The sequence below is a fragment of the Zingiber officinale genome, chromosome 1A (assembly GCF_018446385.1).
Source record: "Zingiber officinale cultivar Zhangliang chromosome 1A, Zo_v1.1, whole genome shotgun sequence".
NCBI lineage: Eukaryota > Viridiplantae > Streptophyta > Magnoliopsida > Zingiberales > Zingiberaceae > Zingiber > Zingiber officinale.
This window is the reverse complement of record NC_055987.1, coordinates 127417838-127440242: the sequence shown is the minus strand read 5'-3', so window position 1 is coordinate 127440242 and position 22405 is coordinate 127417838. Positions and strand designations below refer to the sequence as shown.

Here is a 22405-nt window from a genome sequence, read left to right as displayed (position 1 = left end):
AGAGAAACACAAACTTTCCATCCAAAGACCAAAACATGAACACGAGTTGTCTATCTGGGAAACAATATAGCTTATTACTCCAACAGCCACATCCATGCAGGTTTCTGCACTCATTCGAGTGCTTTACAAGAATCTCTGAAAGCACGGTTCATGCGAGATCACTGAAAGTAATTTAATATCCTCGTAAAAGCAGTGAAAATGACGAGAGGCCAGTCCTAGAATGAGCCTAGACTTCAAATTATTGCAAAAAAAAGCTTGAAACACTGGTCGACAATGAAACCAGCTCAACTAGCTCAGCCTGAGTTACTGAGAGGGGGTGGTGCGTGACTTGTCGGGCAAGATGTTGTCAGGAAGAATTAGCTCTGAGGGTGTTTCACGGACGATTCCGAGCATCGAGTCATACTCCTCGTCCTTATGCGCGAACCTCTTGCGCAAAACTTTCTCAAACTCGATCTCATCGAACGACTTGGCGTTCTCAGCCGCATGCACTAGGGCCAAGTTAGCGTAGTTGGTAGCAGACTGAGCGATAAAAGCTATCTCTTCATCGGTGAGCTTTCTCAGCAACTTGGCAGGATTGCCTCCCCATACCTGACACATAACAAATATTCACAAATGTCCATTAATAATAAATATAATGAATACTTACTGTATCACTAATAGTGTTCCATCAGATTCGACATCTGGTGTTGTCGATTGATCCAAGCCATCAGCTCATATTAGTCTTGACTATTTGAAAATGTGCTACATGTATTTCATTCATACATTGAACTAGGCCCGACCCTGGGCCGGGTCCTAACCAGACCCGGCCTGGACCCGTGTCAACGGGCTGGGTATCCATTGACCCAATTCCGATTCAAAAACTGGAACTGGCCTGGCAGGGTGACACCCGGTTCCGGTTCAGCCCCTCTAAAAACCGTCCATCAGCGATTAACCGCCGGTTCAAAATGGCAGTTGAATTTTTTTTATTTTTTTTGGGATTGTTGGAACAGGTAGTTCACGACCGTTGGAACTACCGCCATTGAGATGATTTTTTTTTTAAATATTTTTTCAACGGTTCAGATTATTTGATCATTTTTTTAATCCATAGTTACAATTTAGTATTTGTTACTATCTAAACTCTATAAATAGAAAGCTCATTTTATTATTTTTACCCACATCTTTTCTACTCTCATTCTCAATTCTGCAATCTCTACACGCTTTCGACTGCAATTCTTCACACTTTCGACTTCCTTTTCCAAGTTTCAACTACAATGGAAGGAGACCGAGGACAAGGAGGTTCATCATCTCGATCTCGGAGAGGTAAGAAAATAACGAATCTAAACATTCAATCTACCGATGATGAGACCAAGCAACTTAAGAATCCGACTTCGACATCCAAACACAAGAAAGTACTGATGCAATTACTTCTAAGGTTCGGGAAGTTCCTCCTTTAAAATCTTTTATTTTTATTAAATATTTTGATAAGGTCAGTCTTCTATCGGGAGAATTATATGTAAAATGTAAGCACTGCAATGCTTCATACAAATTCTAAGTCGACGACAACTATGAGTTGTTGAAATGACACGTAGAAGTGAAACACCTGATGGAATTTGGAATTGACCGTGCTCAAGCATAATTATCTAGATTTTCTACTAGCAAAAGTAGTGATTCTAGTTTATTTTATATTCTAATAAGAAATTAAAAGAATCATTAGTTAGATTGATTTCCGTAGAACATCTTTCATTTAGTTTTAGATCTAAATGCACTTTGAAGATTTTGTTAAAAATCTCTTAATCCATCTGCTAAACGTGTTCTTAGAACTACACTTACAAAAACAATTAAAAGATTAATAAAACAAAGGGAAAAATTAATTGAAGAATTTAGTAAATTAAATAATAAAGTTTCTTTATATTCCAATATTTTGAGTGATTATTGGCAAGTACATTCATATATGAGTGTGACTTGCCATTGGATCGATAGCTCCTGAAATATCCAAAAAAATTATTAACTTACAGAGTTTTTGATGAATCACATAATGCTCACAACATCTCACAATTATTATGTTTAATTTTAGAAGAATATGGATTAACTTATCAAATATTTTCAATATCATTAGAAAATGCTAGTTCTAATATTGCTAATATTGAAGAACTTAAATTTATATGTCAATCTATTATTGGTGGTTTATTTTTTCATATTCATTATATTTGTCATGTTTTAAATTTATGTGTTCAAAATGGATTAAGAATTTTAGTAAATCATATTGAACCTATTAGAAATGTTATTTCCTATTATGGTTATCCATCTATAATAAAACAATAGGAAAATTTTTATAAAATTAATGGAATGAAACCTAAAATTTTTTTATATGAAGTACCAACATGTTGGAATTCAATATATCAATTGTTACAAGATTCATTTCAATATAGAGAATTATTATGTTTATTTTTTTACATAAAATATTAATAATGCTAATATATATTGATTTTCACAATAACGAAATATTTATAGTAATATTTGTGAAATTTTCAAGAAATTTAATGATGCAACCGAATAACTTTCGGGTTTTTATTATCCTACTTCTCATTTAGTTTTAGAGAATTTTTGAAATTTATTTAGTTGCATTTGCTTTATACCCTAGATATAAATTAGAAGTTTTACAAGAAATCTATTATCTTTATACCCTAGTGGTACATATTGGATGAATGACGATCGACTTTGTCTCCCAACTCATTAGAAGCCCAAGCATTACTTAACGATTAGACCAGAGCCAAGAAAAGAATTCAAGGAATGCAACTTTCAGATAACAAAGTTAAAGAATTTGATACCGAAGGAACAAATACTACGAGAACATGAAATGAAAGTGAGTAACGCCACTTCATAAGATAAAAGAGTAAAAAGGTAAGAGAACTACGTGAGATTTGATTCCCCTATACCCTAAGAAGATACGTAGACAACTTAAATACGTACATGCTATTTTTTTCCCTTTTTTAATGAATTAACGATTTTTAAATTTTTTTTAATATAATAATCTTGAACCGTGGCGAACCGTGAACCATGCACGAACCATAAACCGATCGTTCCGAACCATAAATCATAACCATCTTAGATGGTTAAGGTTAAGGGTCGACCCCCATGAACCATCGAATCGTCGATTCCGAATCAGTGTCAGGTCAGTGCAAGAGTATATCCCTCGTAATGTTGATATTTTTTAAACTATTTCTAATTATGTTAACTAGTATAAATCCCCGGTACAGTAATTTATTTTCTCGCATCAGATCATCATCTCATATTATCATTGTTTGAAGTTAGACTTAATTTCACCAAATCAACTTACAACGTATCTTTAAAGTTGTTAGACCACATATGTGAATATTAGAGTACGGGTTGGGACCATATGTGAAGTGCTAGATCAAATACGGATAGAAAGTAGGTCAAATAAAGACTTTTTGGAAGAAAGATGAGTTCCTAATTGTTAGATCAAATGTTTATTTCTGATACAGATGAAACTAAATTAACACAATCTTGATGAACCTAGAACTTTGAAACATAAGAGAATTGCTAACAAAATTAGCATTCACACTGAGTATACTCTCATTACATAGAGCAACCGGTTTTAAAGGCATCAGGAGAAGTTAATTTCTGAAAATAAAAACATAACATAAAGGACAATATAGTTGTTACCTCTCCAGCTGGGATCTTTGTATTCTGCCTTACGAGGGATCCTGCAGCAACCATCCCATGCTTTTCCACAAGTACCCCATCAAGCAGTACGGCACCCATTCCGACAAATGATTCATCCTCAATAGTGCATCCATGCAAGACAGCACTATGACCTATATAAAGTTACCAATTCAAGAATGAGCTCTATAAGATGCAATTCATCTGCATCTTGAATCCAAAATCTGAATCTTAATATGGTCATGAATTGACCTAATTTTTTTTAAAGAAAAAACATGCAAGGTTTTTGAACAAAAAACTTTATGGTTGGGATGTAAAGAACTGCCAGCTTGGACACAGATTCATAGTAACGAAAGAAATATGTTGACAATAGAACAATAATTTATAACCCAGTATCTTATGCAAGACATGCTAAGCAATTTATATAAACTATCACCAAGGATGATTAAAATCACTTGCCTACTGTGACATTATCTCCAATAATAGTTGGCAGGACCTTCCCACTCAAATTAGATTTTGCCACATGCACCAGAGAATTATCTTGTATATTAGTGCCAGATCCTACATGGATGCTGTTTACATCACCTGCAAAGGATCAGACGAAAAGGAATCAAAGGTTAAACTAACAATAAGAAATGTCCAGCTGAAAGTTGATTGTCTTCTACTGCAACAAGTATTCACTAGCAGTAGATCTAGCAACAACAAATTTTATAAATTTCTAATGATCAATCTATGTTTAATACAATCCTTGGGCAATTACACATATACCCAAAGAAGAAAAAAATTATCGATTTTCTGCATGCATCATTGGTTGTGTAACATTGTGCAATGTATAAATTCTTCCAATGAATCATACTGAAGTTGTAGGATGATGCAATCAAGAGACTCTTTTGCAATCCTATATAGGAAACATGCTAGACACCATTAGGGCAGACAATCAGTAAATGTTTGACACCACGGGTCTACTCTTGGACCTGAGTGAAAGACTGATTTAAGGAAATTCAAACTCAAAATATGAACAATAAAACGGAAGTGGATGTAATCACCATCTGACATTTTTTGCCAAAAGAAACTTCACTACATGTAATAAAACTATGCTTTATAGATCAAAATGTTGGGTGCTTAAAAAACATGTACAAAATGTTGGGCGCTTAAAAAACATGTACAAAATGTTAGTGTAGTTAATAAGTATTTGTATGAATGAGAAAAAAAAAAGTATAGCTACTATTCATGATAACTAAACTAGAGTGAATAAGTAAATCAAAGAAAAACATCAAAAAAGGCAAGGACATTCTGAAAAAATGACCCTAAGCTTGAATTACAAAGAGTGAGATACTTAACTATTCAAAGTATAGATAAAGGAGTCGAAGAAGAATTTTATGAAAAACTCTAGAAAATATTCTGATAATGTCTTACACAAGCTCAATGGTGCAAAAGGTCCATCTGCCTGACCACAAATATGTGGGTTATTATAGCTTTTGTTATTGTCAAATACAGATTTAAGTCAAATAAATAGAATTCAGTGGGAGACCAAACAAAAGATAAACATGAGCGCTAACAAGTAAAATAATATAGACTAGATTTTTGAGTCAATCCAGTTGCAACCTCCTATTGGTTGGAATGTGATATCAAACTTTCGACATACCAGTCAGCTTCCAAAATCATGATCATTTTTCACCCTTTTCTGCTGGGTTTTGGAGCACATTAGCATAGTATTTCACTAGTGTGATGAGCTGAAGCAGTGCAATAAGTGTATTGCAAGGAGTTGTAGAGGAATTGTTCTGGAAAGACTTGTGTGAGATGAAGGTGAATTTTCTGCGTCTTATCAAAATCCCTCAAAAAAATAACATTTTAAATTCTCAAGCACATGGGGAAAAATATTTTTTATTCCCCTCCAACTATCTCAATTGGAAAACCCAGTTAATCAAGAAATGTCAATGGGTAACATATCTTATGCAATCAATTAGCATACTGGGTGTATGTGTAGCCATACTCATGTGCATTCCAGACTGCAAAGTATCCATCCCACTTGGGTTTAAATAGTTCATATCTGATTGCATATAACTTAAATAATCAATTAGCCACGAACACCATAGATTCAAGCAAACAAAATGAATGAGCTAGTTTAAGGAAAGAAAATAGTCACCTTATATTAAACATCTGCCTTCAGAATATATAATAATATAAAGGAAAACCAGTTACTATTCCTTCCATTTCCATCCTTCCAAGTAAACAAGAAGAGGTTAACCTTCTTTTTTTTTTTCTTTCAATTTGATCGTTCCAGTTCTCCTTTACTTCACATTTCTTAAAATAAGCATAATTATAAAATAAAACAAATCAACTAGCCAGAAGTTATAACAGATTGTAAGATATTTGAATTACTCATTCCTAAAATATGATTCTTATTTGTCAGCCTAAATTACTTACTCAATTGTAATTTAAAAATATGGCATTCTGTATATGCAGAGGACATCAAGACTTAAGTGGGTGAGATTGCCATGTCTCATGTTAAAGTTTTGGGCTAACAAGGAGAATCAATAAGCTTAGACCAGTGAGCAACTACTATATTGGGCTTGAGCATTTGGGTGCTAGTACTTGGATTGAGCCAGATAATGTAATGGGTCCTCTTACCTATGCTAGTCATGATAGCATATTAATTCAGGAATGCAATTTCTTGTTGCCATGTCTTCCTACACCTTTCTAAGTCACAAAATTTCATGCCAATAAAATGAATTTTGCAAGGAAATAAGAAAAGATATGAAAACATCATTACATTCTGGTTGTATATGTACTTGGAAATTAATTGAAATCACAACATACCTCGCAAAACACATCCATACCAAATTGATGATCCTTGGCCTACTTGGACATCACCAATAACAGATGCACTAGGAGCAACAAAAGCATCTTTGTGAACATTAGGTACTTTGTCAAACACGTTCATAAGTGTACGATGCCTTGATACTGAAAATGGCAATAAGAGAGCATTTTAGCAAGTTAAAATACTATGAATTTAAAACATATTTGTTTCTCACAATTACTTAGTATAATTCTAGCAAGAAAAGTTTCTGAGCCAAGGTACAAACTATATCATAGAATGAAATCTGTACTGATTGTCCTAGACAACAAGATATTTCATACTGGGACATAATTTTTTTTTAAATGACTTAAGTTGTCCTGGTTCATTGAAATGTCTAACATAAACTGTATTACCTATGGCAATCAAAACATCTACCCATAATCATTGGTGTTCAATAACATGACTGTAAACTGTAACAAATAGTATCTTTACTAAACATCTACCTTCAGAATAAACAATAATATAAAGAAAAACCAGTTACCAACAAAGAAGCTCAATAAATTTCCTGAATACTAAAAAAAAAGATAAATTCTTATACATAGACTTCAATGATGTCATAAAAATTGGATTTTTCATTGGTATGCTGGATAAGCTATAATCAAGTTTCTTGTTTAAGATAGTAGAGATATATTGTGCACATAGGTAAGAAAATCCATAAACTGCAACAACCAATGTGTTTATGTTTCAGGGTGAATCGAAGTATCAAGTCTCATTTCTTTTAACCTTTGGAGTACTTTTTGATGGCAATTACAGAAACCAATACATCTGAAGTTCCTAACCTGTCTTCGAGTTTTTGGGAAAACATCACTAACATGGATAACATTTGAGCAACTGAAAATTTTTCATTCTAGAACATCGTGAAAAAAAATCTTGAATCTATGGTACAAAAAAGGCAATATTTTACGTGAAAGGGAGAAACTAATCATAATAAAATAAGATCCTCTGATGACCATTTCGATTCAAACCTAAACAATGTCAGTAAAGCCGTGATACAAACAATAAAAAAAATGCAAAGATACTGAAGCAAAATAACCGAACGCAGCAAGATCGCCGGATCGAAACAAGTAGGCGGAGAAAGAAGCAGTCTTACTCTGCTCCTGGAAGAGGTAGTTTCCCTGGAGTCGGGAGCCGAGACGATCGATGGCCTGGCCGGTCTCCCGGATCCAGAATCCGACAGTGTAGATCGCCCTCCCTAGTGTCCCCATCGATCTCGCGCCCTAGCTGACAGACGGATGCAGAAGGTCACGGGATAGATCGCCCCCCTTTGACGCCGGCGACGAAAACGAAAAAGCAGCGAGAAAGCGAGAGGGCAAGGGAGATCCGCGAGAGGGCAGCGGTCTAGGAAGCAGAGCGTCGCAATTGGGGTTTTCGCCGGAGACGGAATTGCCCCTGCTCCTTTGCTTCTATTTCAAAATGCCCTCCGAACGCTTTATAGCTTTCTTATTAAGGTCAAAATTATTTTAAAAAATAAATAAATAATTTTGGAAATGTTAATAAATACAAAATTGAAAGACAGTTCAGAAAAAAGACGAAGAAACCGATCGGCGGCGCTCGCGTCCCCGCTTTCGATTCCTTTCCCTTCCCTTCAAAACCCTACCTTTTCCTCTTCCACCTCTCGATTGCGTCCTCCGTACTCGTACCCGCCGCCGGCGCTGCCTGTGCTATCGCTCACTGCATCCGGTTGGAATCTTACCTATCAGGCAGGTGAGTTCTGCGATTGCTGGTCGTGTTGGTGGGGGAGTTTCCATTGGAAGGATTTCGGTTGGTATTAAGGTTATTGGGATACTCACTTGAGGTCGCAATTTGAAGTTTATCGTTCACCCCTTAAAGAAGTCAGTGGTGATATGATGATATACATGGGCGAAAGTTCTACACTTTTCACAGGTGGAAGATAGACACTACTGAAGAGCTTGCTAAGCTATTTATATGGAGTTGAAGTTCAAGTGCATCAAGAATCCTATCGAGAAATGGATTGTTAAGACTGCAGCAAAAGGGAATCATTCCAGTTCATTCGACAAAGTGATTGATGAGCGTGATTTAATCACTTCATTCCAGAATCCTTTCAGACCTTCCGGTTCTAGATAGATAGCAGTGGATTCCTTTTTGAATCTACTGACGTCTTCATTTGCAACGCCTTCTTCCTAGGACGCTTTGCTGGTCTGCCATCTAAGCCATCTCCTCCATCCTCTGTCGACTGGAGTTGGGTTGAAGAGTTTCGACTTGTATTCCACATGATCCACCATGTTCGTTGGTGGTAAAGTGGTGAGGCTGGCCGTGAATTCAGCAGGCTGTGCCTACACTGCCGAGCTTCAGGACGGTAGTCCCGCGACCAAGGAGTCCTCATATTCATCCGGAGTGCAAGAGTGGGCATCTCCATTTGCAGGAAGGATCTTGATCAAGGTTCTAAAATTCGCTAGGCGCTAGTCGGGCGGCAGACCAGCGCCTGGGTGGGGACTAGGCGCCGCTAGGCAGATTCCTCAGTATCCCTTGTTTCATGTGGACTGTGGACAATGTTATATGCAAATCTAAATGTTGTCTTAAACAATTTCATAGCAATGAAGATCTAACTATGTATGCTGAAATAAATACATACTTTCTAATACCAAAAAATGAAAAACTATAAAAGAAAACTAATAATTTTGTACAAAGGAAATATACTAGGCTCAGTAAATATGAGTAAAAGAAACAGTTAAACAATAGAACATGCAGTAAGTTATCATAATCATATAGTAAACAGTAGAACATTGGAAAATAGTAGCAATAGTTCAATTTAAGATTACAATGCATTGTGAACTAGTAACCACTAAGCAAAATATAATTGTTAAATAACATAAATCATGTCTTAACAAAATGAGTTCAAATTACACAACTAATAATATCTCATAGACTCATATTTATTCTGCTTCTTCTTCTCCATAATTTTCAATAACTTGTTCTTCATCGGACACAAACTCAATATCATTATTGTGATCCTCGTCTTCTTCTTCGGATTCAAAATCATCTTCATGGAATTCTCTCACTCTAGAGCTTCTTCGGGGTTGTAGATTTTCATCTGCTCCACTTGCTTCATCAACTATTTGCCAAGCGAGCTCGGAACCTAGTTCAACTTCATCATCTTCCCCACCATCCACAATCCAACCTTGTGCATTTGAAGCATCTTTTGCAAGAAGGACATCAACATTTCTTTCTTTTTCTCTTTTTTGTTTGTTCAACAATCTAGCATTAAATTAGACAAATACTAGATTGTTCAACCTGTTGGCATCCAACCTATTTCTTTTCTTTGTGTGAATCTAAAAAAACAGAGAAAGTAAATACTATAGTTAGTACCTGAATATAGAGTATAGACGTTAAAAATTATAACTAATTTAATTAAAGAGTAGACTGAAAGTTTAAAACTTACTCCTTGAAATGTACTCCAATTTCTTTTACACCCAGATGAACTTGTAGTTAATGAAAGTATCCTCAATGTCACCCTTAGCAAGTTAGGTGTGTGAGCACCGTATGTACTCCACCTTACACATGGATCAAATGTATCATCATTTTTTTCACATGCTTTTGCTGCCAATGTTTTCCCAAATAACCCAGTCTTATTTCTATATTTTGAAAATTCCTTGTTAATAATTGTATCTTGTAGATCTAACTCATTGGCATGCAAAATTTCCATGCATTCAAAAATCCCCATCGCGACCTCCTCATAAAGAGCAATCGAACTATCTTTGTAGTAAAAATAAGGATTCAACAAAAATACAGTGGTATGCAATGATGTATCAAGTCTATCCTTCATTTTTGACTCAATAATGACTATGATAGGTTGATAATTTGATTCCGCGTTATTCAGAGCCACCTTGATATCTTCTTTAGCTTGAAGAAGCTCCCCATATAGAAACCCCATCGATGGCTTTCTATCTCCACCTACCAATCGAAGAACTCTTACCAAAGGAGCAAATATTTTCAAACAAAGTGTCACACCATTCCAAAAACCCATGCTCATCACTGTACAGTAAGCCAATTTTCCTTTGTTTGTTTTTGACCATTTACATTTCTCCCACATATCACTTGTAAACATGGTCCTTAAACTAACTTTTTTTTCAATCAAACTTTGCAATGTGAGGAAATTTGATGCAAACCTGGTAACTCCTGGTCGGACTATGTCTCTCTTGTTCGTGAAACTTCTCATCAATGATAAAGTCTTATGGTGAGCATAGATGAAAATGATAAAAGCCTTGGACTACTCAATTACCTTTTTATATCGTGGAAGTTTGCCAATACTTTCAAACATGAGATTAATAGTGTGAGTTGCACATGAACTCCAAAAGATCCCGGGTCGTTTTTCTCTCATCAATTTAGCTGCAGCCATATTGTTGGTGGCATTGTCTGTAACAATCTGAACAATATTCTGAGCTCCTACTTGTTCAACACACTTGTTAACATACTCAAAAATAAGTTCAGCTGTATGCGCCTCCTCTGAAGACTCCTTAGACTCTAAAAATATAGTACCCTCCTTGCAATTAACACACAAATTTAAGATGCTTCTTCTTTTTCTATAACTCCATGCATCTGTTATGATCGAGCATCCATTCTTTGCCCATTTTTCTTCATGTTTCTTCAGCAATTGTTTTGTTCTTTCAACTTCTGCTTTCAATAGTGGCTCCCTAAGTTGATATTGAGTTGGAGGCTTGAATCCTGATCCAAATTGACCCACTGATTCCATTAGTTGCTTGAAGCTATCATTATCAATAGCATTAAATGAGATTCCATTTTCATAAACTCATCTCCCAACATATTGTTGAACTTGTTGAGTTCTCTCTTTGAAAAGAGCCTCATTTATATTTTTTTTTGCGAAGCACTTTACTTCCACTGGAGCCTGCATTTTCTGGAGCAATTGCCGATGCATATCTATCCATGGGGCCAAGTGGAAGAGGTTTTTTAACTCCATCCATCCCTTCAATTTCAAGACCTTCTTCTTCATCTACGGAAATAGCCACCTCTGCTCTACAACCTTGTTCTTCCATTATTTTGTTTTTCTTTCTGTTCCTCCCTTCTAAAATAGCCTGTTTGCACTTATTTTTGTCTTCTTGAGACGCTTTTCGACAACCAGATACATTTTCAGGTATATTTCCAATGTGCTCCTTTATCCTATACACTCCTCCTGACATTGCTTTTCCATATAACTTACATTTAATTTTGTCGAGGTTCTTAGGATCAATCAATATCCCAAACTCCCATCCGATGTCATTTGACTTTCTTCTAAGAATCCCGGATTCGGGTTGAGTGACAGATGTTGTCGAAGATGGATTGCTTGCCATTGATAACAGTCTAACAGATAATCTGAAAAAATTATATATAACAAGATATAATCACATAACATATTAACATGATAATAAAATTTAATTATACCATACATACAATACAAAATATTTCAATAACATTAAGTCATTAACAAGTCTGACAATATTTTTATATATATCTTAATCAAATTAATAAAATTTATTCGATATTTGTTTAAATAAATTAAATTTTAAATATATTTTTTATATTTTTAAATCTGTTTTATACTTTTATAAATAAATAATATTTATTGGAATTTTTAAAATTTTAATTTATTTTTCATATTTTTAAAACTGATTTATATAAATTAATAATATTTATTAGAATTTTTAAAATTTTAATTTATTTTTCATATTTTTAAAACTGATTTATATAAATTAATAATATATAAAATTTATAAATATGATTTATATAAAATATGAATTAATAATATGTATTATATTTTTTAAATTTGAAATATTTTTTATATATTTTTTTAAATCTGATAAATGATAATATTTATTATAATTTTTAAATCTGTTAATATATAAATTAATATTTAATATTATTTATTTAAAAAAAGTAAGTATATTATTTATATATTTAAATCTGATTATATAACTTATAAAATTAATAATGGAATTTTATTTTTATATATAATTTTATATATTCAAATTTCTTTTATAAAAATTAATAAAATTTATTATAAAAAAATATATTTAATTGGGATGATAATTTTATTAGGTTTTACGAACCAATCTATTATTGAATTTGAAATTATCCCCGTTAGGAATTGTTTTAATTTAATAAATCTAAAAAAAAGGAAAAAAACAAAAACAAAAAACGTCGTCCCCGTCCCCGTCTCTCTGTCGCGACTCGCACAATGGCGCGGACGCCACCGGCGCCTTGCGGGAGGCCTCCGGCGCCGTCGGAAGCTTCGCCGGACGTGTCCGGCACGTCCGGCGAAGTCCGACGTTGCTTCCAGCGGCGCCGGAAGCGTCGCAGAAAGCTTCCAGTGCCGCTGGAAGCTTCACGAGATGCTGCCAGACGTGTCCTACGACGCTTCCGGCGGCTGCGGACGCGTCTTGCGTCGCCGGAGACTGCGCGACGATGACTCAACAAGAATAAAAAAAGTTAACAGCTTAACTAAACAAGACGTAAAAACTTACCGGAGCCCGGAGTGACGAAGCCTTCGACGAAGTGACGATGAGAGAAGTCAACCGTAAACAACAAATTTGGAAGACGAAGCGGCGCACAGCGAAGACGTAAACAACAAATTTGGAACAAAATATTAAAAGTTTAAAACCTAAAATAACTCGGTCGAGGCCCGCCGAGGCCCGCTGAGTTCCGCCGAGTCCGCCGAGGGCCGCCGAGAGCCGCCTAGGGCACCCGCCTGGGAGGTTTCCGGCGCGGCTTGCTGCCGCGCAGCGCCTAGGCGACCGCCTAGCCCGAGTTTTCGAACATTGATCTTGATCCTGTCCGAAAACGGGAGGATGGAAAGTTGGGGATGTGTCTGCTACATTGATTGGATGTAGACCGCATCCCGCGCTGTCCCGCTCTATAAAACAAGCAAGGTCAGTGCCGAGCCAGGGAAGGGGTCCTTGACGTTGGCTCTCCGACGCTCAAATTAGTAACCAAAAGTATAGAGGAATGTGAAGCAATAGTAACACAGGCGCAAACAGTGAATAACGCGTATCTCCGTCAGTGCTTAGACCCCCTTTTATATAGAGCCCTAGCGGGCGACGTGAATACTCCTCGAGGTATGGACACGTTCTCCAATGTGTCATATTAAAGGATCTGTCAGGAAAGTACCGCTGACATCATACCTTAACAAGGTATGCATATCCCAGACAAGACAGTAGAAACTTCGTCGTACGATCCGCTTATTAATCATGCCTTGTGTCAGCGGCGCTATCTCCCAAAAGTATATCGAGAGATATAACAATGGTCTCGCTGCTTGGCCGAGCGGGGTAGCCGCTTGGCCGAGACTCCTCCGCTCTATCGGCCTCAGCTGCTCTTCCTTGCAGTGACTGGGTGTAGTAGCTTGTCTTGTCCCTCCTGATCGGACAAGTTCTTTGGTCTCCTCAGCGTCCTGTCATCCCGCACTGAGCGTCTGGCGATTTTATCGTATTATCCGAGTTAAATGGATGCCCCGCTCAAACACTGATTACGCGACCGGACATTGTAGTCTCTTGCCGATCGGACACTGATTCCCGACAGACCATTGTAGTCAACCTCCGCTTGGACACTATAGGCAAGCCTTTTGACACCCTAACGTTGACCGCCTTGACTTTGACCTCCACCTCGGCAATTGACTAGTGTCGGGCGAGCCCCCCTTTATCGCCGCATCACAAGCCTCCCTCTCAAATCTAGTCAACGAAGACTACAAGCCCATTGACATGACCAATAGAGTCTTTGATGGCTTCCACGTCTGATCAGACCATCTATGCTCCAAGTTTCTGATCGGAACAAATGTTTATGTCGTTCGGCTTTATTTCACTAGTTGGATTTGTAGCTACCGCTCGGATCATACCGCCTAAGGCAGATGGTGCATCGGCCGCTCGGCTGTGTGATAACGCACTCTTTGTGCCGATCGGGACGATGAGTGACAACACTTAACGAAATTTCTCCTTTCCCTACGCCCCCTCGAATGATCGTCCTTTCATAGTAGCTGACATCATCCAAATTTCTTGAAGACTGTGCAAATTTTTAATCATTATGGCCAAGCACGTGGCAATACCTTTTAATTAAGCCTCATTAATGTTTTCTAGTAGCTGAACACCACGTGTCCCACTTTCTGCCGTCGCACGTTTGACGTGACTGACGGATATCCGCTAGTGATATGATAGACACCTTTTCAAATTCTATGGTCGGATCTTCTCCTAGTTTTTTGAACCCTGGATCGGACAGCTCAGGGCGATCGACCACGAGGTTTATAAGTCTCACTTTGCGTCGCCATCGTCTTCATCCCTTGTGCTTTCATCTTCGAGCCTTCTTTGCGATGCTTCATCTCTTCTTCTTCTCCGGTGATTGTTTTCTGTAAGCTTCTAGGCTTTTTCCTTATCTGAATATGTTCGTTGCTCTTTTTCGAATCCTTTGTTTTCGATGGTCAGTTCTTCGCAACCTCCTGCCCCCATCCCTGGGCTCTGATATACTTCCACAAAGTCCAAGTTCGACAGGGACAACATTGAAAATCTAAAATCTGCCTACCACTTCCCATCTGATTACCAAATTGTCATTCCATCTGTATACGACCGACCACATGAACCACCAGTGGGTTCTTATGATTTTTTAAGGATCAATTTACCATCGGCCTTCGATTCCCCGTTCATCCTTTTTTTCTATTGTTGGTAAATACTTCCATATTTCCCTTAATCAGTTGGTGCCGAACTCCTTTAGACTACTGTGCGGGGTCGTAGTTTTGTTCCGCCTGCACAACATTCCCTTGACTCCTCGGTTCTTCCATTATTTTTGTTACCCCAAATTGTTTGAGCTGGGGGCCTTCTTGTATCAAGCCTGAGTGGGGTTAGTCTTTTTTGATAAAATGTCGTCCTCCAATAAGTATTGGAGGGAACATTACTTCTTTCTTCGTTTTCTAGAGCGGTCAGACTTCCCAACCGGCTTGCAGATGGAAGTGATGAATCCCCCATCGCTCGGGAAGTATAGAAGTCGATCGGACTTTCTCCAGGCAGCTTCCAGTTTGGCCAGTCAGAAATATCATATTCATCGATTGCTGTTGGAGGGCGTCCTTTACGTGTTCGACTTGAGCTCGATCTGCACGTGACTTTCGTCCAGCCTAGGTATGCCCTTTCTTTTATTCATCTTTGAATCTAACTGATTCTGTCTTCTTTTTTACAGCCTGCATCATGTTGAGGGCACGTCTGGCCGGCAAGAGCAGACTTGCAGACGCTGAGATCAACGTCGCAGCAGTAGCCGAACTGGAGAGTCACGACCTATAGCCAGTCGGCTTGCACAAAAATTCGCTTGGCGATGCCGAAGGAGTGGAAGCACCGACCAGTGTGGTGGAAGAAGTCAGACTACAGCAAGTGGGGTAGCGGCTGCTTCAGCAGACCTTCCTCCCAAACGACTCTCGATGCTGCCGATCGCGGTGGCTTTTGAGTCGGTCACTTCCGGTGAACCCCTTCAAAGGCGCAAGAGGCGCCGCACAGAAGGGTCCTCCTGCTTTGCCACTTCCGCTCTACAAACTCCAACCCAAGCCTATTCATGACCATCTTCCGAGCGAGGCGAGACATCCACGTCCAACTCTCCCCGAGCAAGGAGTCGCAGACTCTACACCTCACTGTCATCCGACCTGACATCGTCGTTGTTCGGGCTACCGCTGGGGACTATATATGCACCACTGATCGCCTTCATGCTGCCCCAATCCTTGCCGGCGACCTAAGTGTCTCGCATCCAACCGACCCCAATGCCCTAGTCTACGGGCAGAGCTACCTCGGAACCCTCTGGTCTGAGCGGCCATAGACAAATAACGACAATTATCCATTTGTCAACCGAGAAGTGGCGTAGTTCGGACGACATTACGTCCCGCACCCCCGAGCACCAGATACCGATCCAAGGGCCCGTTGCACAAATATGGGTCGATGCCTAGGCCCGTGCGGCGGTCATCTCTTCAGGGGAGCTCACGGATAGTCATACCCAGATGTCCATTGGGGTATGTACGTTGCCTTTGTACTTATTTATTTTTATTTGCTTAGCCCTTACAATTTCCTTGTTGTTGTAGTACTGGGTCAAAAGTCTGGTCATGTGCTAGAGGCTTGCCTTTTTGGAACATGAAGTCTAGTAGCTGCGCGCTCCGAGCGGTCAGTCAGCGGTTTTTGAGGTGCACTTAGAGCAGCTGACTGCCGAGGCAACCCAACTAAAGGTCGATCTGCAAAAGAGTGTCGAGCTACTGAAGGCAGAGAGGGGCAAGAGCGTCTAGCAGACTTTGCAACTGATGAGGCTCAATAAGCAGGCCAGCTCCTTTGATGCGAAGTGTAGGATCATTGCGCTAGAGGGGGTGAATAGTGCTCGTGACTTTCACTTTAGTTTAGAAACGTTTGAGTAAAATACAGCGGAATAAGAAAGAAAAGACAAAAAGAAAGCAATCGCGAACACCAAGAGTTACTTGGTTCGGAGCCTGTGGCGACTCCTACTCCAAGGCCTGCACTTGAGAGTACTTTCGATGGGCAATCCACTATCAACTCCGAATAAATACAAGTATGGAATTACAATATTAAAACAACTTGTAAAATAAAGAATACCGACAACTACAAATCCAAAATCTTCAGTAGAATCGTTATCGGAGCTTTTGTGCGTCGTAGGATCTTTTCCGGAGCAGCTTACAGAAGCGGAAGTTGTTCAGAATTTTGTTGTTTAGCTCATGGTTGAATGCTGCTTATATAAGCTATTTTGGATGCCTGGAATCCCTCCGGGCGCTTGGACTACGTGGCTCGTTCAATCGACTATTATGGGCGCCTGGAACCCCTCCGAGCGCTTGGACTACGTGACTCGGCCAATCGATGTGCTCCACATCAGCTTATGGATGACTTTTGCGGTCTAGGCACCTGGACAGACTCCGGGTGCCCGAATCGCCAAGGCGCCCCAGGCCCTTCCTAGGCGAGGCTGGTCTGGGTGCTAGGACCAGCTTCGGGCGCCCGGACCACTTTTTTTCAGCACCCTTATTTTCTACAAAACAACGTTAGTTCAAGCAATAAACAATATATAATATGAATTTGACAGCTTCGGATTGTCCTGTTCTGACTTTGAGTTTCACTGAAACTCTAGGTCGAACCAACGCCTATTGTTCCCTCTTCGGGAATACATCCTCACCTACTCCTCTCATGAGAGTTTACCTTTTGTCAGACCGGTCCTCCAGACCGTCTGGATTTTTACTCAGCGTCTGAGACTTCAGGTCTTCATGCTGAACGTTCGCTCCATGACTCATCCAAACTTTCACCTGGTCTGCGACCACCAGGATTTTCACCTAGAGTCACCGACTCTAGGATTTCACTCAAAGTGCTTGACCCATCGAGACTTTGCCTTGCCTAACCGCAGTTAGAACTTTCCTTTATCTAGGGTTACCTCCCTCTAGGACCTAGGGTTACCTTCCTCTAGGGTTTTCCACCTGCCTAGAATCCACTAGGACTTTTACCTAAGAATACTTAGGACTTTTTTGCAAGATTATTTACACTTGTTAGACAATAAGTAATCTTAACTTTAGACCATTTGCTATAATCAAAACTTAGGTTCAATCGTCTGATGCACCTTATACCAACAATCTCCCCTTTTTTATTATGGCAACCTAATTCAAATTTAAGTAAAATATAACAATAATGTAAAGAACTTAAGCATGAGCATGAGTGATAAAATTGAAAGAACTTATGCATAAGTAAAATATTTTGACAAAAAATCTCCCTTATGCTCCCCTTAATCAAAGATTATATGTTTAACTTAATTTTAACCTTTCTCTCCCCTTTTGACATACATCAAAAAGATACTAAGTTTAAAAAAATACTAACCCTTTTTTTTTCAAAATTTTAATTTGAAGCTCCTTTGAATTTATCACTGCAAACACTTAGCTTAAAAGGGATTTAAAATACATAGTTTTGAAAGATTTTCTTTTAAAAAAAAAATTAACTAAATACTTAACTTTTAAAAGATTTTCTTTAAAAAGAATTTAGCTAAACACTTAGTTTTTTCGAAAAAACTCGGATAAATTTAAGTTTTGAAAATTCCTTAGCTTTTTTTTTAGAAAAAAAATCCTTGTAAAAATACTTAGCTAAGAAAATGATTTCAAATATTGAATAATACTTTATCAAATACTTAGCTTTTGAAAGATTTTCTTTAAAAAAGAATTTAACTAAATACTTAGCTTTAGAAAGATTTTTTTAAAAAAAAATTAGCTAAACACTTAGCTTTCTTGAAAAACTTGGATAAATTTAAGTTTTGAAAATTCATTAGCTTTTTTAGAAAAAAAAATCCTTGTAAAAATACTTAGCTAAGAAAATGATTTCAAATACTTAACAATACTTTATTGAATACATAGCTTTATCAAAATTTAGTTAAGTAGTTAGCTTTTTAAAAATATTTTAAAAAACTTAGTTAAGTACATAAAAAACTTAGTTAAATTTTTTTTTCAAAAACTTATTTCTTCAAATAGAAATATTTAAACTTTTTTTTTTAAAAAAATTAAAGTTATTTTTCAAAAATGGTTAGACTTTTTTTTAATAAAATAGTTAGACTAAAAAAACAGCTTCCATTTAAAAATACTTTGAACTTTTTAAAGAACTCTATTTCGAAATTTTGAAAAGAATACTTTAAATTTTGAGAAAATATTTAATTTTTAGAAAAAATATTTAATTTAACTTAATTTCTTTCACTCCCCCTTGATCAATGCTAAAAAAATTATTTAAATTTTAAGGGTCCTAGAGTCCAAGTAAAACAAAAAATAATTATCTCACCCTTTTTAAATTATCAAATATGTTAAACTTATGAGTTTGTACGAGATGGAGAATTCTGAAAGATATTTAAGTCTAAAGAGAATAATTTAATTTTGAATATCAAAATAGATTAAATTTGAATTTTTAAGTTTAAATTTTAATTTAAAGAATAATTGTTTGAATTTTAAAAATTATACTTTGAAAATAATTAACTTAATTAATTTTTTTTTTGAAATTATTAGGATTAATTTTTCTTTTGAAATTGATTAAGAATTTAAAATTAATTAATTAAGAATTTAAAATTAATTATACTTAAGAATTTGAAATTAATTATACTTTTGAAATTAATTAAGAATTTGAAATTAATTATTCTTTTAAAATTAGTTAAGAATTTAAAATTAATTATACTTAAAAATTTGAAATTAATTATACTTTTGAAATTAATTAAGAATTTGAAATTAATTATTCTTTTAAAATTAGTTAAGAATTTAAAATTAATTATACTTAAAAATTTGAATTTAATTATACTTTTGAAATTAATTATACTTAAGAATTTGAAATTAATTATACTTTTGAAATTAATTATACTTAAGAATTTGAAATTAATTATACTTTTGAAATTAATTAAGAATTTAAAATTAATTATACTTTTAAAATTAATTAAAAATTATATTTTGAAATTAATTATACTTTTAAAATTAATTAAAAATTATATTTTGAAATTAATTAAGAATTTAAAATAAATTATTCTTTTGAAATTAATTAAGAATTTAAAATTAATTAACTTGGATTTCGTTAACTACTCTTTATTTTATGCCTAGGTCCATCTTACCATTTTCTAGATTTTCAATGAAGGAAATTTATAAGTTTGTGAGATGTTAATTTAATCTTTAATTTAAATTCAAATCTAAGGTTTGATTTACATTTGAGTTAGATTAATGTTTAACAGTTAGTTAATTAAATTTAAATTATTGAGATTAATGTTTAACAGTTAGTTAATTAAATTTAAATTTTCAATAATTGGCTTCTAGACTGTGGCGAGGCACTATACCTTCTTGGGTATTGAATCATCAACCACTTCTACATACAGCCTTTTAAAGAAATTGAATATTTAATTCCTTTGTGAAAATCCTAGGTTTAACTAGTCAAGTGTAGATCATGTCTAAGTTCTTATTTATCCTAATCTAAGCATGTATAAAGCGAGAGCAGTAAATCAAACATCAATTAAATTTATCTAATAAAAATAGTCTTTCGATTGACTTCCCCTAGATCATAACCTTGATAAGGTCTATCAAGGTAGTGGATTTGATTTTTAGGGATCTAATATTGATCAAATCCAACTTGATTAGTCAAGCTAAACTTGGGGGCCCATGCTTGACTAGGTTCTTAGTTGATCGATACACTAAAGACAAATAAGATTTGAATTGATTTCTAACCTTGTATCCAAGTCCGGTTCGGTTGTATAAGACCCTTTGTTTTCCCAGAATCAGATTAAGGTTCTTTGAACCTAAGGTGAACCGTTCCAACATGTCCTTAAGTTTCTTGACTTAACTTTTCAAATTGGAATTCCTCGTGGAGCTAATCGGCTTGCAATGGGAGTTAGATCATAACAGTCGCGTGTGCTGTGCGTCGTCGACTGATGGAAGGAGCAGAATAGTAGCATCTATGTCTGCCTTTTGCAGCCTTTGGGCGACCGACTGCTACATGCTGCACAACATGTGTCCTCGACTCCTAGTGTTGATGGACTCCTCCCGATCAGGGCCCCTTTGGGGGTTGATGGCTACTCGATGGTCTTCGCTCGGGCGCTGCTATGGACTCAGCATGCACCTCCTTTCTTCTAGCCGCTTAGGCTTCCTTCACGTTTATATATTCCATGGCCCTCCCGAGTAGGTGGTCGAAATTCCTCGGTGGCTTCCGAATGAGTGACAGGAATAACTCTCCTTCTGTGAGACCTTGTGCGAAGGCGTTCACCAATACTTCTGCAGAGATCGAGGGAATATCCATAGCTACCTAGTTGAAGCGTTGGATGTAGACCATTGATGCCTCCCCTGGGCCCTTGCTTCAAGGAGAACAGACTGACGCTTGTCTTCTGGTGGCGGCGACTACTGTCGAAGTGGTGTAAAAATGTCACTCAGAAGTCCTTGAAGCTATGGATTAATCTGTTCGGTAATCTCTTGAACCAACGTTGTGCTTATCCGGAGAGGGTGGTGAGGAAGACCCAACACTTCACTTTGTCGGTGTACTGATGAAGTGTGGTCGCGTTGTCAAACTTGACCAAGTGGTCGTCCAGATCGGTAGTTCTGTTGCATTCTTCGATCGCCAACGGGGTGTAGTGCCTCGGTAGAGGGTCATCAAGAATCCCCTGCAAGAATTGTTGATTGATCCGCTCAGGTGAATCATCATCCCTTGGTACCTTCCCTTGTCGTGCATCCCGAACAGGTGCATCATCCCAGGAAGACCCTCGGTCCTTGTCCGCTTGGTAGAGGAATGAAACAATGCTCGATGAAAGAGGATCACCGCATTGGGTGCCTCCCCATATGTGTCGGTCGGCTTCTTGTTTTGTCCCCGAACGGATACATGATCCGCTCCGTCTCCATATCCTGCTTGATGCCCTGTAAGTGTAGAGGAAAGCGGAGCAACAATAACGCAAGCGCAAACAGTGAATAACGCATACCTCCGTTAGTGCTTGGACCCCCCTTTATATAGAGTCCTGATAGGCGACATGCATGCTCCTTGAGGCATGGATATATTTTCCAATGTGTCCGATGAAAGGACTTGTCAAGAAAGTGTCTCTGACACCATACCTTAATAGGCATGCATATCCCTGATAAGACAATAGAAGCTTTCATCGTACGATTTGCCTATTGACCATGCCTTGTGTCAGCGACACTATCTCTCAAAAGAATATCGAGAGATATAACAATGGTCCCGTTGCGTGGCCGAACAGAATAGTCGCTTGGTCAAGACTCCTCCGCTCTGTCGGCCTCAGTTGCTCTTCTTTGCAATGACTGAGTGTAGTAGCTTGTCTTGTCTCTCCCGATCGGACAAGCTCTTCGGTCTCCTCAGCGTCCTGCCATCCCACACTGAGCATCTAGCGATCTTACCGTATTATCCAAGCTAGACGGATGGCCCACTCGGA

General features: G+C 37.3%; 1 protein-coding gene across 1 annotated transcript; it reads right to left on the bottom strand.

Moving 5' to 3' along the window:
• Positions 1-51: 51 nt before the first annotated feature.
• LOC122031815 (gamma carbonic anhydrase 1, mitochondrial-like) lies at positions 52-7929 on the bottom strand. The gene is made up of 5 exons (XM_042590969.1): positions 7611-7929; positions 6481-6624; positions 4120-4245; positions 3664-3815; positions 52-588 (listed from the first exon to the last, which is right to left on the bottom strand). Exons 1-5 carry the CDS (start codon positions 7723-7725, stop codon positions 304-306), a joined length of 822 nt encoding a protein of 273 aa, XP_042446903.1. The 5' UTR covers positions 7726-7929; the 3' UTR covers positions 52-303.
• Between the last annotated feature and the right edge of the window lie 14476 nt (positions 7930-22405).

Excerpts from the sequence above, each read along its gene's own strand:
- LOC122031815 (XM_042590969.1), bottom strand. The coding sequence starts at position 7,725 with ATGGGGACACTAGGGAGGGCGATCTACACTGTCGGATTCTGGATCCGG. Across the intron at positions 4,246-6,480 it reads GTATGGATGTGTTTTGCGAG|GTGATGTAAACAGCATCCAT; the intron begins GTATGTTGTGAT and ends GATCCTTTGCAG. Across the intron at positions 589-3,663 it reads CAAAGATCCCAGCTGGAGAG|GTATGGGGAGGCAATCCTGC; the intron begins GTAACAACTATA and ends GTTATGTGTCAG.